Genomic DNA, 21,747 nt, shown 5'->3' on the forward strand with positions numbered 1-21,747 from the left:
CGTGCGTGCGTGCGTGTGTGCGTGCGTGTGTGCGTGCGTGTGTGCGTGCGTGTGTGCGTGCGTGCGTGCGTGCGTGCGTGGTGTGTTTTCAGAGTGTCCAATTCATTTATCTGTTCCCTCCTCGCTTTCTTCCTTCCATGTTATCCAAGAAACGTGCTAATGCTAGCTGATGTGAGATCTGATTAGTAAAGTGTTTAGAGAAATCTGATCTCTTTTCCCATCCCTGTGTGCTGAGAACATCCAGAAGCCAGATATATCTGTAGATTCTGTCTTTTATGTTTTTGTTGTTTTAACATAAGGAGAGGAGGATGAAGAAAAGAACAAAGCACCCGATGGGATATCTGCTAAAAAAATACATAGTAAAAAATATGTTCATTATGTTTGCTTTTTATTCTTAAAAACAAATACGTAAGTAGTGTGTACAGGGTGGTTATTACTGAAAACCCATCACACCATTTATTAATGTTTTTTAATGTATTAATGTTGCCAAATTGGAAAAAATAAAAACTTTTTATTTATTTATTTATTAAATTGCAACTTTCTTTCCAGGAAAAACAAATTCTATGAAAAAGCAAATTTTTTTTTTTTTTTTACCTGTGCAACGGATTTTTTTTCCCTAAAGAACGATGTGTTTTAATGTAATTATCACATATCCCTCACATCATACCATCAAATAGGCACCACATCCTTTTTTTGTTTTTTCTAAACAAAACATTTTTATATATATTTTTTTTTTTCATTAAAAAAATAATAATTTCTTAGTCTTCTCAAAAACTTACCATCATGTTTGGCACTCGTTTAAAAAAAACAACAACAATTAAAATGACATCAACAACCTTTTGTTTGTGCTCGATTTTCTATTTTCACCATTTTTATTTCTGTGAATGTTTTATTTTTATTTTCCCTTCAGTGTCTCTGTAGAAGAGTCGAGGCAGACGAACAAGAGAAAACACGATACACAAATTCTCAACTTGTACACTATTTTCAAAGCGAGTGTGTAAAAAAAAAAAAAAAAAAAAAGTTTTTTTTAGTAAACTCCTGAACAGTAAGCGTTCCTTATCTCTGTGTTTTCCCATTCTGCAGGATAACATAAACGTGGATGAAGCAGCCCGGTTTCTGGTGGAGCACATCCTCCTCAACGACAAAGGCGTTCCGTACGAAGAGAGCAACGGCGACCGGATCAAGCTGGACCAAGAGGCCATGCTCGCCGAGAGCAAGTCAGGCTGCTGCTAGCGTCCGCCCTCGATCTGTCCATTCACTTGCCATAAAAGAGGGATTGTTGGCTACAGACTGAGATTCAAAACCCCAACATTGTGTGTCCTCTACTACTCGATTCTACATCATCATCATCATCATCATCATCCCCCCTTTCTGAGACGTTGCACGAGCACGTCTTGGCGTACGAGGAAACCATAGCCATGAAGATTCATCTTTTTCTCATTTTCTCTCTCTCTCTCTCTCTCTCTCTCTCTCTCTCTCTCTCTCTCTCTCTCTCTCTCTATATCTCTCTGACTAAACATTCTTCATTCAAGATGTTTTATTTTTCTAGCCTTCCATAGTGTCATGTGTTTTGGTATATTTGTCATGTTGTTGAGAATAAATGCAACCCTATGGGGTGTCATAGGAGGCTGTACCAAGTACATTTGGTATTTGTACAAACTTTGTATTTGTTTTTTTTTTTTTTGTTTGTTTGTTTTTTTATTCGGAAAGAAAGAAAATCTCAATTGATTTTGTACAAAAGTGTTAAAAAACAAAGAGCACTATTAGGAATCTGTATCTAAATCAAAACAAGAACAAAAAATGATGTGTATTTAGGTTATTTTCCCCCGATCTATATTTCTTCCTCATTTTTCAGTCCAGCGCTCGTGTCTCTGGAGATCGCTCATAAGAAGCTCAACATGCAGAAGGTCGTTATCTGCAGTGCCCAGAAACCATGCAGAAGAACATAGGATTATGTTTGTACGAGTAATGACAGAGATTTAGGTATTAATTTTGGGAATGTGAGAGTGCAGCCTGTTCTACACGTGATGGTTTGGGTGTGTGAAGCGGTACGGAAGTGTTCGAGGTTACCCCCCCGGTTGTGTAGAGATGTGTAGAGGGAGGAGTGCGGCACTTTAAAACGGTTTTATATGTGCTGGATTGCACCTCGAACTCGAAGCAAAATAAAACTTTTAAAAATAAAACACAGTTTGGTTGGATGTCATTTTTGTCACTGAAATGCGTTCTAGGTAGAGGACACTGCCCACCAGTGCTAACCCAAATATACACTATATGCACAAAAGTATGTGCACCCTGACTCAACCTGCACATGAATATGAGTTTTTTTCCCAAACAGAATGTCTTTCAGTTTCCCTTCATTCATTCATTCATTCATTCTCTACCGCTTATCCAAACTACATCGGGTCACGGGGAGCCTGTGCCTATCTCAGGCATCATCGGACATCAAGGCAGGATATACCCTGGACGGAGTGCCAACCTATCGCAGGGCACACACACACTCTCATTCACTCACACAATCACACACTAGGGACAATTTTCCAGAGATGCCAATCAACCTACCATGCATGTCTTTGGACTGGGGGAGGAAACCAGAGTACCCAGAGGAAACCCCAGAGGCACGGGGAGAACATGCAAACTCCACACACACAAGGCGGAGGTGGGAATCGAACCCCCAACCCTGGAGGTGTGAGGCGAACGTGCTAACCACTAAGCCACCGTGACCCCCCAATTTCCCTTCAGTGGAACTACAAACCTGTTCCATCATGACACAAAGCAGCTCCATGAAGACCTAAAGGTTGGAGTGAAGAATTCGAGTGTCCTGCACAGAGCGCTGACTCTGACTCAACTCCAATGAACTGGAGTCTCCTCAACATCCCAAAATCTGGGTCTGATCTCACTAATGCTGTTGTAGCTGAATAAATCCACACAGCTACAATCCAACATCTAGTGGAGAACCTTCCAGAAGAATGGAATCTGTTAAAGAAGACCATGGTAACACCAATGGTTTAGGAATGGGATGTTCAAAGCTTTATGGAAAATGTTCATAGCTCAAACTCTTAGACCTGTGACACCAGCAAAAAGGTCTTTTGCTAAAGCCTGCTTAGATTATTGAATTATTTCTCTGTAAGTGTGAAAAACAACAAAAACACAGCCATTAAGCAAAACGAACAAACACATCAGCGGCCTGTGCTCATGGCACTTTGTGTTTCATTGCAGTTTTATTGCAGTTGTGATCACTGCAATAAATGTTAACTTGGTACAGATTGGACTTTCCCCTCGTGGCCAGTTATCACCGGTGTTGTTACTTGTGTCCTGGGAAACACTCCACCAAGGAAATCAAAGAGCATCTGTGTTGATCACTGAAAGTTGATTACATTTAAGTAGTCGTATGAAGTTCCTAACCTTTGCAATTAAAAAAATAAAAATGCCAAAAGGGCACATTAGCCAAACCAGATGAACACAAAAAGTCATTTGAAAATAAATAGCAGTTTCATTATCTTGGTCCTGGGGGAAGATGGAGCTGTATGGAGGACAGGCATAGGGTTGTACAGCATGTCAGCTTATTATGCGTGTTTCTAAACCGAACATTGTGTTAATACAGTACATGTACACAAATGATAACACACAGAAACGAAACCCTCGTGGCTTAGTGGTTAGCACGTTCGCCTCACACCTCCAGGGTCGGGGTTTGATTCCCGCCTCCACCTTGTGTGTGTGGAGTTTGCATGTTCTCCCTGTGCCTCTGGGGTTTCCTCCGGGTACTCCGGTTTCCTCCCCCGGTCCAAAGACATGCATGGTAGGTTGATTGGCATCTCTGGAAAATTGTCCCTAGTGTGTGATTGTGTGAGTGAATGAGAGTGTGTGTGTGCCCTGCGATGGGTTGGCACTCCGTCCAACCCAAGGTATCCTGCCTTGATGCCCAATGACGCCTGAGATAGGCACAGGCTCCCCGTGACCCGAGGTAGTTCGGATAAGCGGTAGAAGATGAATGAATGAATAATGAAGTACAGAAGCCATTTTGTTTGGGGTTTTTAATTTTAGCCCATTTCCCCCCTTTTTTTCCACTTTTTGTGCTTTTTCTCTCTTTCGAAAACTACATGGACCAGTGAAATCACAAGCACGTGTTTTTTTGTTGTTGTTTTTTTTTTTCTTTTCAAAAATCCTACCAGTGATCACACACTTGATGACTTTCTCTGTACTCATTTTCGACGCACGTGTTTGGGCTGGAGAGTGTGTGTGTGTGTGCCCTGCGATGGGTTGGCACTCCGTCCAGGGTGTATCCTGCCTTGATGCCCGATGACGCCTGAGATAGGCACAGGCTCCACGTGACCCGAGGTAGTTTGGATAAGCGGTAGAAAATGAGTGAGAGTGAGTGAGTGTTTGGGCTGAAAGCGCGTTTGTGATGACGTCACCCGACGCGTCTCGGCCCAAATCTGCGGAAAATCTGCTGTCGTTTTTACATAAAACTCAGCACCACTGACACTAAAACACGTTACTTCTATGCGCGATAATAAAGCAATAAATAACACGTGTAATAAAGCAGCTTCTGATTCTGATTCTGATTTCCGCCTCGTGCAGCCGTCTCGTGCAGCTAAGGTCCGTCGCTTAGCAACGGAACAAAACATTCACGTCTTTGACGTCGTGCGTTAAAACGTCGTCGTTTCACAAAGCTTTACAAAAGCATCACTGCAATGTCGAAGCCGTCTCTGAAGAAAAAAGACTCCAGTCGTGACCTTTCACCTACTAAGGAGTAAGTTTTTTATTCCCTTGTGCTGTTGTTTAGTTTGTTTACTGAAGTGAAAAGACATGAAACACTTACAGCTGCTGAGTGACTCCAAATCTATCAATGGAGATTTTGGACCTCCACTGAAATGAGGCTGACTGTGAGGATCCTGAGGCATCTAGAGATGTTCCTGAGGCATCCTGAGGCATCTAGAGATGTACCTGAGGCATCCTGAGGCATCTAGAGATGTTTCTGAGGCATCTAGAGATGTTCCTGAGGCATCTAGAGATGTTCCTGAGGCATCCTGAGGCATCTAGAGATGTACCTGAGGCAACCTGAGGCATCTAGAGATGTTTCTGTGGCATCTAGAGATGTTCCTGAGGCATCTAGAGATGTTCCTGAGGCATCCTGAGGCATCTAGAGATGTACCTGAAGCATCCTGAGGCATCTAGAGATGTACCTGAGGCATCCTGAGGCATCTATAGATGTACCTGAGGCATCCTGAGGCATCTAGAGATGTTCCTGAGGCATCCTGAGGCATCTAGAGATGTACCTGAGGCATCCTGAGGCATCTAGAGATGTACCTGAGGCATCCTGAGGCATCTAGAGATGTACCTGAGGCATCCTGAGGCATCTAGAGATGTTCCTGAGGCATCCTGAGGCATCTAGAGATGTACCTGAGGCATCCTGAGGCATCTAGAGATGTTCCTGAGGCATCCTGAGGCATCTAGAGATGTACCTGAAGCATCCTGAGGCATCTAGAGATGTACCTGAGGCATCCTGAGGCATCTATAGATGTACCTGAGGCATCCTGAGGCATCTAGAGATGTTCCTGAGGCATCCTGAGGCATCTAGAGATGTACCTGAGGCATCCTGAGGCATCTAGAGATGTACCTGAGGCATCCTGAGGCATCTAGAGATGTACCTGAGGCATCCTGAGGCATCTAGAGATGTTCCTGAGGCATCCTGAGGCATCTAGAGATGTACCTGAGGCATCCTGAGGCATCTAGAGATGTTTCTGAGGCATCTAGAGATGTTCCTGAGGCATCTAGAGATGTTCCTGAGGCATCCTGAGGCATCTAATGTTCCAGCTCCAGTTAGACTCTGCGATAATAAAGAGGAGATGCAACTCAATGTGGTCTTTGAGGACAACAATCTCATCATCATTACAACATTTGTCAGACTATATATTTATAATCACACCCCCAGTGTCACCCAAACGAGGATGAGGTTCTCCTATGAGTCTGGTTCCTCTCAAGGTTTCTTCATTTACCGTTAAAGGGAGTTTTTCCTCCCCACAGTCACCTGAGTCACCTCAGACTTGCTCATTGGGGATAAATACAAACACATTTAAATATATCTAATATTAATCTTATATTTTTGTATTATATTAATCTTTATATTATTCTTTATAATAACCTTTTGTTCTATGTTTATGTTCTGTAAAACTGCTTTGAGACAATGTCAGTTGTAAAAAGCGCTATACAAATAAATATATTCGAATTGAATGAATGGTCTTTAAACTAGGTTGAATTGATTATATCATCATTGATGTTGACTGTATGAGTAATAACTAATGCACTGGCTGTAGGGCATCTACACCGGCTTCTGGTGTTTCTGGGAGCTTCTCAGGGGAACATTTGAGGAGCTGTGTCCCCATCTGGCCCGAATGGAACGAGACCGAAGTCAGTGCTGAGAAATGGGACGCTGGCAAAGGGGCAAAAGACACCAAAGCTAGGAAGAGCCCTCTCACTGTGAGTGTCGGTGAGGTGCTGGAATCGAAAAACATATGTATACATTTACATCTGTCTCTGCATTGTCAATCTCACACAACTAATTTCAGATGTTCTTAATATTCAGTACGTCCTCATTTTGCTTCTCGACTCCACAAGTGTAGTGCAAAGCCTTACAATCCGTTTTTAGCTCAAGTCTGTCCGAGTGTTTGTCTGTATATAAATAGAGGTATTTATAAAAAAAACAAAAAAAAAAAACACTTGAACTTTTATTTATTTTGTATTATTTTAAAATCCTGAAAACTGTTTATTTCTGAGTTTAAATAAAAATAAAAAAAAATCCCAGATCTTCAGTGTCATCTCAGAGCTTTGGACCTTTTGAGGATCTTGCATGTGGAAGATCTTGAATGGCTTTATGCCATTCAAAATCATTTGGGAGGGGTCAGTTTAAAAATTATTCTGTTTGTGTGGATAATTACATGGATTGTTCGACAACCATAAGCAGTGTTTTGCACATGGATGTGCTTATATGACCTTAAACAGAGCAACATATACTTACTGTTCACTGCAGATTTACAGAATTAACTTCAGCTCTTCTCAGCCAGAGGTGGTTTTTAACATCTGGATTCCACCTGCCTCATGGTCATGAGGATCAAGCTAGGAAGGTGTGCAGAGATAATCACCATGTTCTCACCACTGGGAGGAGTGACATGGACCTTGTAGAATGTAGATAGGTGTGTGGTGATGCTCGGATAGCTGCACGGTGCAACACGTGACCATGAGGTTGATTGATGTATTCAGGCTGTGATGGTGACCTTCGTCACCCGGTGGGCCAGGCTTGGCTTAGACACCAGAGCATCGCCATGTCTTTGCCCCGAGACAGATAAATGACTGGTCTGATGAAGAAATAGCAGAGAACTCACCTGGTAGATGCATATGACTGAAATGACCTTATGTTTAAGATCATTTCTTGTTCACTACCTCAGTTTATCTGCATTGCACAGCTCATGCTGAACACACACTTTCATTTCATAGCAACATATATGGAATAATACTTATTTCCATTTTATTCTATTTTATTTTACTGTTATTTTCATTTTTTATTCGCTCTATTTTTATAACACGGACAGTCGGAAATTTGAATTTAAATTTACTTACAATGTTAAAAGGCCTTCAAAGGTTTAACACCTCAACGTTAATTTATAAGCAGGAAGAAAAGTGATTAATGGGAGGAACAATAGGAACCAGGAAACTCTCTGATCTGGAGTTTAGAGAGTGATCAAAACAGAAAGAGAACCTGTTTCAGGTCTTCTAAGGAGAACCATTTTTGACAGTGAGAGGACTCGCTCATCTCATCTGCCTTGTGTTTGAGGTAGAACTTTCCTTTTTTTAACATGGCTTGGTCACATGTCATGATTTGGAGTCAAGTCAGTACCAGCATTTTCTCCAGCACTTCAAATCCACTTGCCTTGTAAAGTGAAGTGTCTGAGATGTGGGTGGTCCATGGGCACGGACCGAATGAAACGAGGCATCAGACTATATGAGATTTGTGACCTGTATTGTATTATATTGTATAGATCATAAGCGTAGGATGAAGGTATACATAATATACAGCAGTAGACCATATTATAGTATATTATGTCTTTATTCTTTATTCTTTATCATATATTTTTGCTGCTGTAACAGAGAAATTTCCCCATTGTGGGATGAATAAAGGTATATCTTATCTTAGACACTAAATGTTATGTTTACACGTACAGTAGATGTTTATCCTCTGTAAGTTACGCAAGCTTCCTTTGAATTCCTCTCTCGTTATGAAATGTACTAAATATTCTATCAAATTTTTATTCTCAGCAATTCTTCGAGGACCCAGAAGGAAGGGTTAAGATCCCAGAGTCTCTGAACGTTCACACCTGGAAACGGCCCTCGGAGCACATTGTTAACAAGGTAAGAGCGACTGTTCCTTCAGTCCAGCGTCGAAAACAAGTCGAATGTAATAGAGCAGGAAGAACACCAATCTGCACTGAGGTATACTTTAGAAAACCAGCTCTTAACATCCCAAATAAATCACCAAAGATCTTTCAGTTCCAGTTACACATTTATTAGACATATTTCGAGAAAAAATAAGGGTTCTGCAAGAGATCCAGTGAAATGTCCTCATCGTCCGGATGGTTCGAGGAAACCACAGAGCAACTGATGTAGCGTGTGGTATTTTCTAAAAAAAAAAGCAAACGTAGTTGATTGAAACTGGTGCACTGAGATCAATCCGCTCATCTTTTACTCATTATTCTGTGTGAGAGGTCTAATTGGGGAAACGCACCGAAGGTCAGCCTCTGTTTTCATTTTCATGCCGATGACTGGCCGAGGCGACAGAACGCAATCTTATGAACGACTTTAATTCGCATTTGATTAGGGAGCCTGTGAGAGTCAATTAACGAATCATAATCAAGTATTGTTTCTTCAGCATCAGTAAGAGCATTGGAACAGAAAGAGAAAGAGGGGGGGGGGGGGGAGGAGGAATAAATCAGAAGTCCCTATTTTTGGAGAACAGTGTTATTTATTTCAATGTATACTGTACATGCTAATTCCCAAAGTCTATGTTTTTGTATCTTTATATCTATTTTTTCTTCAGCTAATTAATTATATTATCTGATTCCAGGCTCCAGTTGTTATAGAAAACGAATCAACGTTCGATCTCACTTCCGCTAACGAGCATTTGCTGTCCAGTGAAGTAAGTAACGTTTCTCCATGTCTGTTTATTTTCCCTCAACTCCACAACTATAACTAGCCTCGTAAAAAAAAAAAAAAAAAAAAAAAAAAAAAAAAGTTCAGGTAGTTGCATTTGAATCCAGTCGATCATCTGCTCATCACACTGCTATCGTCAATAGAAATGATTTGCTAGCCATGCTGGACCTCTAGTCAGATCGCTGGGAACTGAGACAAAAACAGTCCACGGTGATGTTTAACGAGAGAAATTCCTTCTTACACTTCTTTCTGTTGTTCATCTCATCGCTCAGCTCATGTGCCGGATCATCAGTGAGATCTACATTGTGTGGCGAGCGTGTGACAGACAGGCAGGTGACGACGACTCTCTCTGTGAGGAAACCTGGAGACCCTGGGATCACATCTACTCCCTGTGTAAAGCAACCAAGGATCATGTGGCTCTTTACAACGTCTACGGGAAATACGTGGTCCGGCTCTATTGGATGGTGGGATCTCATCTCATGTTTAATTGAAATAAACACACACACACACACACACACACACTTTTTGTGTGTTTAGATTTTATTGGTGTTTTAGTCAGGTATTATGAAGATCTTGTAACCTTGAGAGAAATCTAGACTTTTTTTTTTTAAATCCATTTGGTCACATAAGCAATGTGACCAAAAATATGTGCCCCCTTGACCATCACACCCATATGAGGCCCTTCCCTGATAGAATGTATTGCATTGTAATTTCCATTCACTGGATCCTGTTCCAGCCCGACAATGTCTCTGAGCACAACGCAGCTCCATGAAGACATGAAGGTTGAAGTGAAGAACTCGAGTGTCCTGCACAGAGCCCTGACTCTGACTCAACAACTCTGAACCCCTTGGAGATGAACTGGAACTGGAGTCTCCTCAACATCCCAACATCAGAGTCTGATCTCATTAAAGCTCTTTGTAGCTGATTCTCACAAATCCACACAGCCACAGTCTAACATCTAGCTAGTGAAACTGTAGTGAAGGAGATTATTCCACTCTATATTTATAACAGCAAAGAGAGAAGAATACAACTAGAATGAGATGTCAACAGGAAGATATGCTTGTGATGATCAGGGGGACACATAATTTTGGTCACAAATCCTATAGCCTAAACTGGTTAGCCAGTTTCTTCTGCTGTGGTGCAACATTAATTCATTCATTCATCTTCTACCGCTTATCTGAACTACCTCGGGTCACGGGGTGCCTGATCTCAGGCGTCATTGGGCATCAAGGTAGGATACACCCTGGACGGAGTGCCAACCCATCGCAGGGCACACACACACACACACACACGCAATCACACACTATGGACAATTTTCCAGAGATGCCAATCAACCTACCATGCATGTCTTTGGACTAGGGGAGGAAACCGGAGTACCCGGAGGAAACCCCCGAGGCACGGGGAGAACATGCAAACTCCACACACACAAGGTAGAGGCAGGAATCGAACCCCGACCCTGGAGGTGTGAGGCGAACGTGCTAACCACTAAGCCACCGTGCCCCCCGGCATTAATTCAATTCAATTCAAGTTTATTTGTATAGCGCTTTTTACAATGGACATCGTCTCAAAGCAGCTTTACAGAACATAAACATAGAACAGAAGGTAAACATAAGGAGAAATATAAAGAATTAATATAATACAAATTCAAGATATATATAGTTCACAGTATCTATGTATGTATGTATGTATGTATATGTATTTATCGCCTATGAGCAAGTCTGAGGTGACTCAGGCAGCAGCGGCAAGGAAAACCTCCCTTAAATTGGTAAGGAAGAAACCTTGAGAGGAACCAGACTCAAAGGGGAACCTCATCCTCATATGGGTGACACTAGATGGTGTGATTACAAATATACAGTCAAACAAATGTTGTATTGGTGTAAGGATCACATGGAGTTCAGATCTCTTAGTATCACAGAGTCCAACTGGAGCTGGTAGATCTGTAGATGTCTCAGGATTCTCACAGAGTCGGCCTCATCTCAGTGGAGGTCCGAGATCTTCATCGCACGGAAGACGATCTGAGCTGGTACAATGTCTGGATGCCTCGGGATGAGTAGAAAGAGAGAAGCAGTGTAGAGGGATTAACATATCTGCTGTTCATAAAAATGTGCAAGTCTGATGTAATAGTGCACAATATTATTGGATGTATTATGTGTACGCCTGACTAAAGAGATGAGTTTTTAATCTGCTTTTGAACCGGGAAAGTGTGTCTGAGCCCCGAACACTATCAGGAAGTCTATTCCAAAGTTTGGGAGCTAAATAAGAAAACGTTCTACCACCTTTAGTGGACTTGGATATTCTGGGAACTACCATAAGTCCTGAGTTTTGTGATCTCAGAGAGCATGAAGGATTGTTTCGTGTCAGGAAACTAGTTAGATACATGGGAGCTAAACCTTTAAGAGCCTTGTATGTAAGAAGCAGCAGTTTGTAATCAATTCTAAACTTAACAGGTAGCCAGTGTAAAGATGATAAAATTGGGATCATTCTTTCTTGTCCTAGTGAGAAGCCCACGCTGACCCTGGTGTGATATCGATGCTCGCTATCAGGAAGTGAAGCATGATTAAGAGGTGAAAGCCTCCACACCTACTGCCATGTCTGCTTCCTTTCTCTTTAGCATGGACAGAGATGCCCTGCAGGCAGTGATTGAGTGAGAAGACGAGGCTTATCAGACAGCCGAGTGTGTGTGTGTGTGTATGTGTGAGATGAGAATATAAATGTGTCTCTTTCTGTCCCACAGCTTCTTTCTAAACCGCAACTGGCCATAGTTGCAGTCTGACTGGTCCAAAGTTTTTTTCTTTACTTGTGATCGCAGAAATTCACACAAAATCGTGCGAGATCGTGTGATCGTTTTTCAAAATGACGCAGATTTTCCGAGATGCATCGTGTGACATCGTCACAACACGCCTTCAGCCTCTTGTTCATGCGCGTGAACATGACTACAGACCTCAGAGAAACTCATTACAGATGTGTCTCACTTTAAAAAACATCTGAAACTTAATGAGATCCTCGGGGACTGATTTATTGGCAACACAGTGGATTGTTTCAGGATGATTTAAGAAATAATGCTTTGAACAACAGCACAAACTGGTGATTCAGACATCTAGGTGTCAGAGGGATTCAGCTAAATATCTATGCCAAAGAACTCTCTCTCTCTCTCTCTCTCTCTCTCTCTCGCTATTAAAATCAAGTACACTTCAGTCAAGGACGGCACCCCTACACTAATGGACTCTGGGTATTTAAAATAAAAAAAAAAAAGACATCTAACACTTGACATGTGGCTTTTCTCCAGTACAATAGAGTCCAATATGAGAGAATATTTTGTCTCAAGTGGCAGTTAAAGCAGTTAAAATAACATTACCGAGCAAACATTCACAATTAATGATCACTCGTGTCATCCAGCTATATGAAATGAATTCAGTTAAATATAAAATTCCATCGTGGTTATTACAGCGACTTTCGTGCTGTTTCTGGACCGTGAATCAACCATCACGAACACCTTGTCTTGTACGTACACATTTTCTCTCCTTGTGTCTCTGTCTCAGGGTTGCTGGAGGAAGATCACGATCGACGATTCTCTGCCATTCGATGAACAAAACAATCTGCTGCTTCCTGCTACCACCACCCCGTCAGAGCTCTGGCCCATGCTGCTAGCTAAAGCGATACTGAAGCTAGCCAGTACAGAGTAGGTACAACATCATGATTGAAACCTGGTTAAGTTTATTGACAAACCTGATGAGTACTTATCAATACTTATTCTATCTTGTCTAGTATTACTGTTGTACGGATGATTGTATGGCTCGTTGCCTGCGTGTAAATGTTCCCAGTTTCTGAAGAAGGATCTGTGAATCACTGATGCAGGTTCAGCTCAATTTGGCACTTAGATGTAATTTGATTCTGATTTTTGACTCTGCCACTCATGCACACACTTGGAAACTTAGTGGTTAGGGTATTAGACTACTAATCGAAGGTTGTGAGTTCAATCCCAGGTGTGGCAAGCCACCACCACTGGGCCCCTGATCAAGGCCCTTAACCTTTGTATAAAAATTGAGTCACTATGGATAATAGCTTCTGCCAAATGCCCATTTGTCGCTTTTGTATGTCACTCTAGATAAGGGTGTCTGCCAAATGCCACAAATGTAAACGAATAAAAACTTATTATCAGTTGATCTGTTTGAAAACGTGTATAGACACCGAAAGCCCACGTCACTTCAAGACAGACGATTTGCGTTCAAGTCGAATCGGCGTTAACGCGGCAAGAAGAGAAGCCGTGAAATGGCGCGGTTAATTAATAGCTGCTGGACTGCTTGAATGCAGCATCCCGTGAGGCGCAATTAGTGCATCCAGCCATCTGGATTCCGCAAGAAAGAGAAGGAGAAAAGGACCAACAGGCCACGCAACATGCACTCAGGGACAGTCATATGATTCCTTAAAAAATATCACATAACGAAGGTCCGTTTTCTTGTTCCTAGTCGTGTGGGATGCAGGAGAGGAGTTGAATTTCTGTGTAGCTCATTTCAGCCAGTTTACAATTTTAGTCTCAATTTTAACATCATTTCTTGGTGGACATTTATTGATTTATTGGCCTGTTTTTCTCTCTTTTCTTCTGTAGACGTATAGAAAAACAAAGCAGCCTAAATATTTATTGGAGGTTATTGAAACAAACTTTGCTGTTGTTATTGTGACTCCCTTTAGAGTTGTGCGAAATCCCAGCAGAGAGCTGGAAGAGTTCAGCATCGTGCACTGTCTGACTGGCTGGATCCCGGAGTTTCTCCCTCTTAGGTAATACTCTCCTACAGCTTTCATTCTGCTAACTTGTTGTTTACACTATTAGCCATGATCCTTATAGCACTCGGATGGTACCATTCATGTCATCTGTATTTCTGCTGAACTTTTGTGTTTGCTCAATATTTTTGCATTATCTTTCTGCATTACAATCTTTATGTTGAATATACAGTATACAGTGTATACCATGTCACTCCCATTGACCCTGAACGTGCATTGTTTAATAATAATTCTAATATTATGTCTTCACCTGGTATGTATTCCTGGCTTAGGCCCAGTTTTCCTTGGACAGGCTCTGCCCTCAGGGTGACCCTGATCAGGGTAAAGCTGAATGAACGAATATAATACATAGTATAGGATTTATGCTGGAGACTAAATCCAGAGTACACACAGAGAATGTGAAGGACAGAATATATCATTTATTATTAAAGTTCTATGTGGACTCCTCTATCATATGCGTATTCCTCTTGCATAGAATGTGAATGATTACGTTATTGTTTAGCGTGAGGACACACGTTTACTTAAAGAATACAAGGATGCATATTTATTTACCCCACATCATGCATATGCAAAATTCTCTAGTGGTAGAAAAGTTTAATTGCATCTAAACTGATCATTAGGAGCTAGAATTTCACTTAATGTCAGGATAATTGACAGAGTAATTTAATACTCTGCGGGACTGATCAACATTCAGCACAAACAGCTGTGTGTATGCATGTGAGCTAAATGTCAGTGTTTTGTGTGTACTGGTGGTTCTTATGCACTTCTTTTACACATGCTTTGATAGATTAGACCACAAGGTTTAATGTAATTCTACAGTTTGTTATTCCTGTTGCTAGGAATAATGTTTTTGTGACACCCTGCTGTCTGGTAAATTGAGTAAACTGGGTAACTGGAACTGAAACAGGGCCTTATTTTCCACCATGATAAGCAGACAATGTCCTGCCTAATCCCTTTTCCTGTGACGGGGTTTAAGCAATGTAATGATGGCCAATGCAATGATGAAATATTGTCCTCCTATTCATTCATTTAACTAAAATAAAATTTAACTATTGTGCTAATTCCAGCATATTTACAGTGATGCTCATTGCTGATTTGTTGATTAATCTGCACTATCCTAATTCAAATAAATAAAAAAAACAAAAAACAAAAAAAACTATGCACCTAATCAACCAAACAACCACTCACCCAACCACCTGAACAGCCATTCAACCATTCACCCAGCCGTATAACCAACCAAAACCCAACCAACCAAGCAACCAACCATCCTACCACACACCCAACCATCTGACCAACCAAAACCCCAACCAACCAAGTGACCACTCACCTAACCATACAATAAACCAATCAAGCGACCACTCACTCATCCAACCACACACCCAACCACCTGACCAACTAAAACCCCAACCAACCAACCAAGTGACCACTCACCTAACCATCCAATAAACCAACCAAGCGACCACTCACTCAACCAACCACTCACCCAACCACCAGACTAATCATTCAACATTCACCCAACCACTTAACCTAAACACCCAACACATGCATCCACCCACCGACCACTTATGCATCCAACCCAAACAGCTAAAAACCAACAACTCAACATAGTGCCCCATCCAATCATCCACCCTCCCATTCATTTATTCAACAAACCAACTACTCACCCATCCACTTAACCAACCAACCATCCTACTGATCGTCTAGTCTTCTATCCTGATGCTATCCTTTGTCCTACTTTTCTGTATTGAATTGCATATACAAGTCTCTAAGTGTATGTTTGAGCATCGCTAGTTGTCTGAGACTCTTTCATGGGTCTGGATATCCTGTACACCATGCTGCAGCCTTTCTATCATGCCAAACTCCAGCCATCCTTAAATAAAAGACCTGCAGCTAGAGATTAGCAAAATTAGAGCTAATTTAGTTTTGTGAATTCCCAGATGCAATCCAGGGCAATGCAATTGAAGGGGAAAAAAGACATAAAAAAATGATCCAGTTATTATTTATTTGTCTTTGGTTCTGATCATAAAGCTGGAAAATTGTGTACAGTACATTGCATTCAGAAACATGATATTTTCCCTTAATTGCTGTTTATTGATTAGCACAGCTAGACACGGTCCCTGTTCATTTAGTCAGTTAGCTTCGGCTATTGATCCTCTCAGCAGGACATAAATCAGATACAAAACAATGGCTGTTGAGTTGCACTTGAACCTGAGATAATAGCTCAGGATGATTAAATACTGCAATTCTGTGCTTCTTAGTCATTTAAGAGGTCATGACTAAATCTAGGTTATTGGTTTGTTTGTCAGTCCCAGGTTGAAACATGTAGAAGAAACGTGGAACTACCTGAAAAAAGCCCTTCCCATGTATGAGATGATGGAGGAAAGGTCAGAGCTAACTCCATCAGTCTGCATCACTCCCACCAAGGACTCAGCGAGTGAGGAACTCTCCACAAATAACGGAAAACAAAAAGGTACTGTCACTTTTGACCTCATGACCTTGTGGGGACATAATTAAAAAAGGTCTTCACAAGGATAATAAGACAAGTGTAAGTGTGTGTGTGTGTGTGTATGTGTTATATTTATGTCTGGATATCCGTATATGTGTTGCTATTCTCCCCTTTGTGTAACATGCATTATTTACTCAAAATTACTCAATTAATATTCATCAGCATCCTGAAATCCTCTATGTCCTATCTAACTGTATCAATAATTACCAGTGCTTAAAGTAGGCATTTTTATTGTTATAACAAAATAGTTTTATGCACCCCGGCTTCTTTCAGACCTCACGTCAGACCTCACCTCAAATCAAAGTGCTAATGTTTTACATTTTGATCAAGTGACGTAAAGAAAACATCACAAATTTGACATTGATGCAAGAGATCGTGAAGACGCACCACTACGCCGTTTCGAGTCTCCTGTTGAGAGAGAGAGAGGATTCGCAGTGCCATATGGCTCATTTGGGTCATTAGCCTCAGTAGGTTAATGACTGAATTACAGCACGCTAAAGCTGGAGGGCCCTGCTACCAAAATCCTGTTCTTACTCTCAGTCTTTTTCCTCTCACTCACGCTCACTACCAATTAATCAGGCAAAGATTGTAACATGCTGTGGCATACATAACTTGGCACCAAGCCCCAGATCCTCCGTGCCTGAGGACTATCTCCTCCTCACACTTGCGTACACATATAGCTCATCCTATTAATATTGCAGGAACATTTACAGTGCGTTTTCCCTTAGAACTTGAAGAATAGGTCATCTCATTAACCCTAGAACAATGTTCCATATATTTAATTCTGTAAGGATGGGATGCTATAGCTTTCTTTCTTTCTTTTCGGTGTCATTGTCACGCTCACTCGTCTATCTTGTCTACAGCGCCACAAGCTGTAAATGCTCACCGGATGTTTATAAGCCATGGTTCTCTCAGATCACACTCGCCACTCAGTCATTAGCTCACACAAATGGAAATAGGTATTGGGATACCACCAGGGACATCACATTCTAAATACATAGGCATTAATCTGGAGGTGGTCGCTCTTCTGGACTGGCAGATTTTAGAGAGTTTCTGTGGTAAATTTTGCCACAATCAGTTGGGAAATTCAGGCAGACGAGCATTTGTGAGGCGAGGTACTGATGTTGGACGAGAAAGCCTGGCTCGTAATCTCTGTTCCAGTTCATCCCCAAGGTGCTCGATAAGGTTGAGTTTAGTGCTCTGTACGGGTCAGTCTGGTTCTTCCACACCAAGCTCCTACAACCATGTCTTTATCACCTGGACCTTGCTTTGTGCACTGGGGCACAGTCATGCTAGAATAGAAAAGGTCCTTCCTTAAACTGGTTCCAAAGTTGGAAGCATACCATTGTCCAAAATTTCTTACCATGCTGTAGCATTAACATTTCCCATTTAGCCCCATAGCATTATCCCTTTACCACCAAAGTGCACATTGCAACCAGACAAGTACATTTCTCCTGGCATACGCCAAACCCAGACTGTTAGATTGCCAAACAGAGAAGCGTGATTCATCACACCACAGAACAACCTTTCCACTGCTGCTTCTTAGTTGAGTTGCTGCTGTTGCTAAACTTTTCCACTTTTCATTAACACTGCTTCCTGTTGACCGTTGAATATCTAGTAGGGATGAATTTTCACAAAAAGGACATCGATTGAATTCACTGGGCACAAACCATTCATTCATTCATTTCATTCATTTTCTACCGCTTATCCGAACTACCTCGGGTCACGGGGAGCCTGTGCCTATCTCAGGCGTCATCGGGCATCAAGGCAGGATACACCCTGGACGGAGTGCCAACCCATCGCAGGGCACACACACACACACTCTCATTCACTCACACAATCACACACTACGGACAATTTTCCAGAGATGCCAATCAACCTACCATGCATGTCTTTGGACCGGGGGAGGAAACCGGAGTACCCGGAGGAAACCCCCGAGGCACGGGGAGAACATGCAAACTCCACACACACAAGGCGGAGGCGGGAATCGAACCCCCAACCCTGGAGGTGTGAGGCGAACGTGCTAACCACTAAGCCACCGTGCCCCCTGGCACAAACCATTTTTTCCATAAATGTTTGTAAATGCAGACAGCATGGCTAGGTGCTTGATTTTCTTACGATTAAGAAGTGTGTCCCAATACCTATGGCCATATAGTGTATGTATATATAAGTATATTTGTCTTGAAAACATGTGATGTCATGTTTTGTTCACCTCCCAAAATATCAGAAATACTGTTCCAGTACAGCATGTGCTACACTTGCTCAATTACACATATGTACAGCATATGTACCTTTCTTCCTTCTGTCCGATCTCTTTCTCTCTCACGCTCTCTCTCTCTCTCTCTCTCTCTCTCTCTCTCTCTCTCTCATCGGTCTAGGCAGTGGACCTCCTCCTGCTCCTCAGATAGTCGTTTGTGCCAGTTTCCAGCCATTGAACCTGCAGGAGAAGAAGACCTCCATGCTGGGCCAGATGGTACTTTCGAAAAGCTCTCTCGCCAGAATTCCACAAATATTGAAATACATTCAGTCCACGAGAACAGACAGTACGCAGGACGCCAGCTCGTAATACTACGACTTAGCTGCTACTACTCCGAACTAGCAGGACAAACCTTGGATTTTAATGCGTTAAAGCAGACAAAACAAATGTCTAAATAATATTGTTATAAAATTAGAATTAGTTTGGGGAGATGCTTCTAGAAGCCATAAATAGTCGCAGATTCGTATCGTTTTCTGTGATATAATTCTACATTAACGTAAATACTGTTCTCGACTCCGAGTTCAGCAAACGGCATCGAACCAACATGGCCGCTCGAACAGCATTAACAAAGAATTAAAGCAGCACTTCTTGCCTTTAAATAAGTTTTAGCTTTAGATCAATCAACACCCAGACGGATTTACCTTATAAATCTATAACCTTCATCGTATCGAGTTGCGAAACAGATATCACTCGCTAGCATCGCCGTCAGCTGGCTAAAGTGTCGCTAACAGAAGACGAACATTTTACGCTCACAATATTCTGACTAGTCCAGTTTTGTTCGAAGTACACATTAGATTTATGTTGAGGAAAATGAAATAGAAACAACAAGCACTAGCAATTATATTTCTGAAGTAAATTAATTTCAGTTCACGAATCAGTACAGTGATCAAAATCCATCCCATTTTGAAGTGATGGTAATTCTACAATGTTATTGTTGTATTTTGTCCAAGTACACGTTTATTTCTCTCTCTTCATCCTTCGCTCTGTCAGAAAGCATACTACACTGGTCTTAGGTTTGTTGGATGTTTAACTTGTTTAAGCCCTATGAATGATTTGAGTGTGTGTGTGTGTGTGTGTGTTTTTGTTTTTTTTTTATTCAGGCAGATGCATCACAGACACTGCGACAGTACGGGCTCTGTCAGCTCACCAGGCACTCTGTGCTGCTGACGCGTACCAGGGACTGCCCCCTGGTGGCTGATTTGAAGCCACCCCCTGCGCCTCACTCCAAATTCATCCGGACCGTTAAAGAAACAGCTATTACAGATGAACCTAGAAGTGAGGGCTTTGTGTGTGTGTGTGTGTGTGTGTAAACACAGACACACTGAAGTTTCCTCCTGCATCAATACTGAAAAATAAAGCATACGATTTTCTAACACTTTTCTGTTTTATGTAGAGGACCAAGTCAAGAGGCCTGACTGGTACATAGGCGTGGCCAGTCCTTTCATGGACATCAAGCTTGGCCCTAAAATGTAAGCTGTGTGTGTGTGTTTTAGTAACTGTTACTCACTGCTAAACCATGGTACTGTTTCTGTAATTACTGCAGGGTTTGTGTGTGAGTGCGTGAGTGTGTGTGTGTGTGTGAAGATGTGTAATTAAGTACATTAGTGTGTGTGTGTGGGGGGGGCATTGTGATATTTAGACAGTTATCAAGCTTCACTGTTGATTTGTGTCTCTCACCTTGTTCATGATTACCAGTCGTTACACACCTTTATCGCTTCTCAGTTTTATTTACCTTTGTGTGTGTGTGTGTGTGTGTGTGTGTGTGTGATTTTTGCCACAGTGATTCGGCTTCATTCACGGTGTCAGAAGAGATCAAGGGTCACAACTCCACTCGCCACCATGACAACCGCAACTTGCCGGATGCTACGGATACCAAGGTATGCATCTTGCGCTAGTGCGTGTAACCAGAAAGCTTTTCTAGAACATCTGTGCATTAAAATAAAGGAAAACATTTCTGGGAAAAAGGGAACAAGGTGTGAAAAGCAAAGCGACATCCCTAAACACAAGGCTTAACGGTTATATTAAAACAAAGTCATTTGAAGTGTTTTCCAGAAGAGGACTTCCATGTCATACAGCCATGAAACCTCATCCAGCTTACAAAGGCTTACACTTGCACAAACCGACTTATTTGTCACGAAGTAATGGAGTAATTCTCCGATTGTAAACACACTCGTACCACAGCTGGGAGGCTGATGTGTGAACCCTGCCTGCCCCTGTGACCCGTCTGTCCAGCTCCAATGTCAGTACCACAGTTTTCCCCACAGCATATGCACAGAGAACCAACAGGAGAGCAGAACGGGAATGTGTGTTACATAAAAAAAAAAAAAAAAAAAAAAAAGCACGGGTCACGTCCTCCATGGTATAAAAAGCAGCACAATTAGCCTGTCAGTCATTAGGGCAAATGTCTCGTTGGGTGGTTTAGGAAGGAGTGATCCGAGCAAAGTGTGTGTGTGTGTGTGTGTGTGTGTGTGTTCATCGAGCATGCATTTGTACTATAAAGGGAATTACATTGGGTTTAGTTATGCTAGGAATTTCAAATGTGTTTGTACACAGCTCTTTTCTCTTCTCTTCTCTTCTCTTCTCTCGTCTCTTCATCCCGCCATCCCTCCTTTTCAGACATGAGGTGACTCACAGACCGTTTCTGACTCACCGGCGCTGTCGTTCCTTAGACATGGCACGGAGAGAACCCCTAATTGTCCTCCACATCTAAATGGCACACTGGGATGACTCCACGGGCTTTATAAGTGGCACAAGGTTGAGGGAGATTTTTAAAAAAAAAAAAAAAAAGGTTTCAGCAAGACTGTTGCCATGGTGCCACCCACTTTCTTGCAGTTTAACGAGTTATACACTTAAGACCCAGTAAAGGAGCGTTTAGTTGATGCTACGATAGCTTGACTTAATTAGCGGTTAAATACTGACATGCTAATCAGGCAGTGCGGCTAATCCCAACACCACCACACACATCTACTTTTCGTGTGTGTGACTCTCTTAGGCTTCAGGGTAA

General features: G+C 41.9%; 2 protein-coding genes across 2 annotated transcripts in view; both read left to right on the forward strand.

Moving 5' to 3' along the window:
* The window catches only part of rab32a (RAB32a, member RAS oncogene family), a 19,489-nt gene extending 17,306 nt beyond the window's left edge, over positions 1-2,183 (forward strand). Inside the window, exon 3 of the mRNA XM_060883034.1 lies at positions 1,084-2,183. Coding sequence (XP_060739017.1) covers positions 1,084-1,233 — 150 coding nt within the window. The 3' untranslated portion in view covers positions 1,234-2,183. The remainder of the gene's footprint in view (positions 1-1,083) is intronic.
* A 2,369-nt stretch (positions 2,184-4,552) lies between these two features.
* Positions 4,553-21,747, forward strand: part of adgb (androglobin) — a 42,100-nt gene continuing 24,905 nt past the window's right edge. Inside the window, exons 1-12 of the mRNA XM_060883337.1 lie at positions 4,553-4,750; positions 6,315-6,477; positions 8,311-8,403; positions 9,116-9,187; positions 9,474-9,665; positions 12,741-12,880; positions 13,891-13,977; positions 16,287-16,450; positions 18,865-18,959; positions 19,844-20,018; positions 20,137-20,212; positions 20,524-20,620. Of these exons, the coding sequence (XP_060739320.1) occupies positions 4,692-4,750; positions 6,315-6,477; positions 8,311-8,403; positions 9,116-9,187; positions 9,474-9,665; positions 12,741-12,880; positions 13,891-13,977; positions 16,287-16,450; positions 18,865-18,959; positions 19,844-20,018; positions 20,137-20,212; positions 20,524-20,620 (1,413 nt within the window). The 5' untranslated portion in view covers positions 4,553-4,691. The remainder of the gene's footprint in view (positions 4,751-6,314; positions 6,478-8,310; positions 8,404-9,115; positions 9,188-9,473; positions 9,666-12,740; positions 12,881-13,890; positions 13,978-16,286; positions 16,451-18,864; positions 18,960-19,843; positions 20,019-20,136; positions 20,213-20,523; positions 20,621-21,747) is intronic.

The sequence above is a fragment of the Tachysurus vachellii genome, chromosome 12, assembly GCF_030014155.1.
Source record: "Tachysurus vachellii isolate PV-2020 chromosome 12, HZAU_Pvac_v1, whole genome shotgun sequence".
NCBI lineage: Eukaryota > Metazoa > Chordata > Actinopteri > Siluriformes > Bagridae > Tachysurus > Tachysurus vachellii.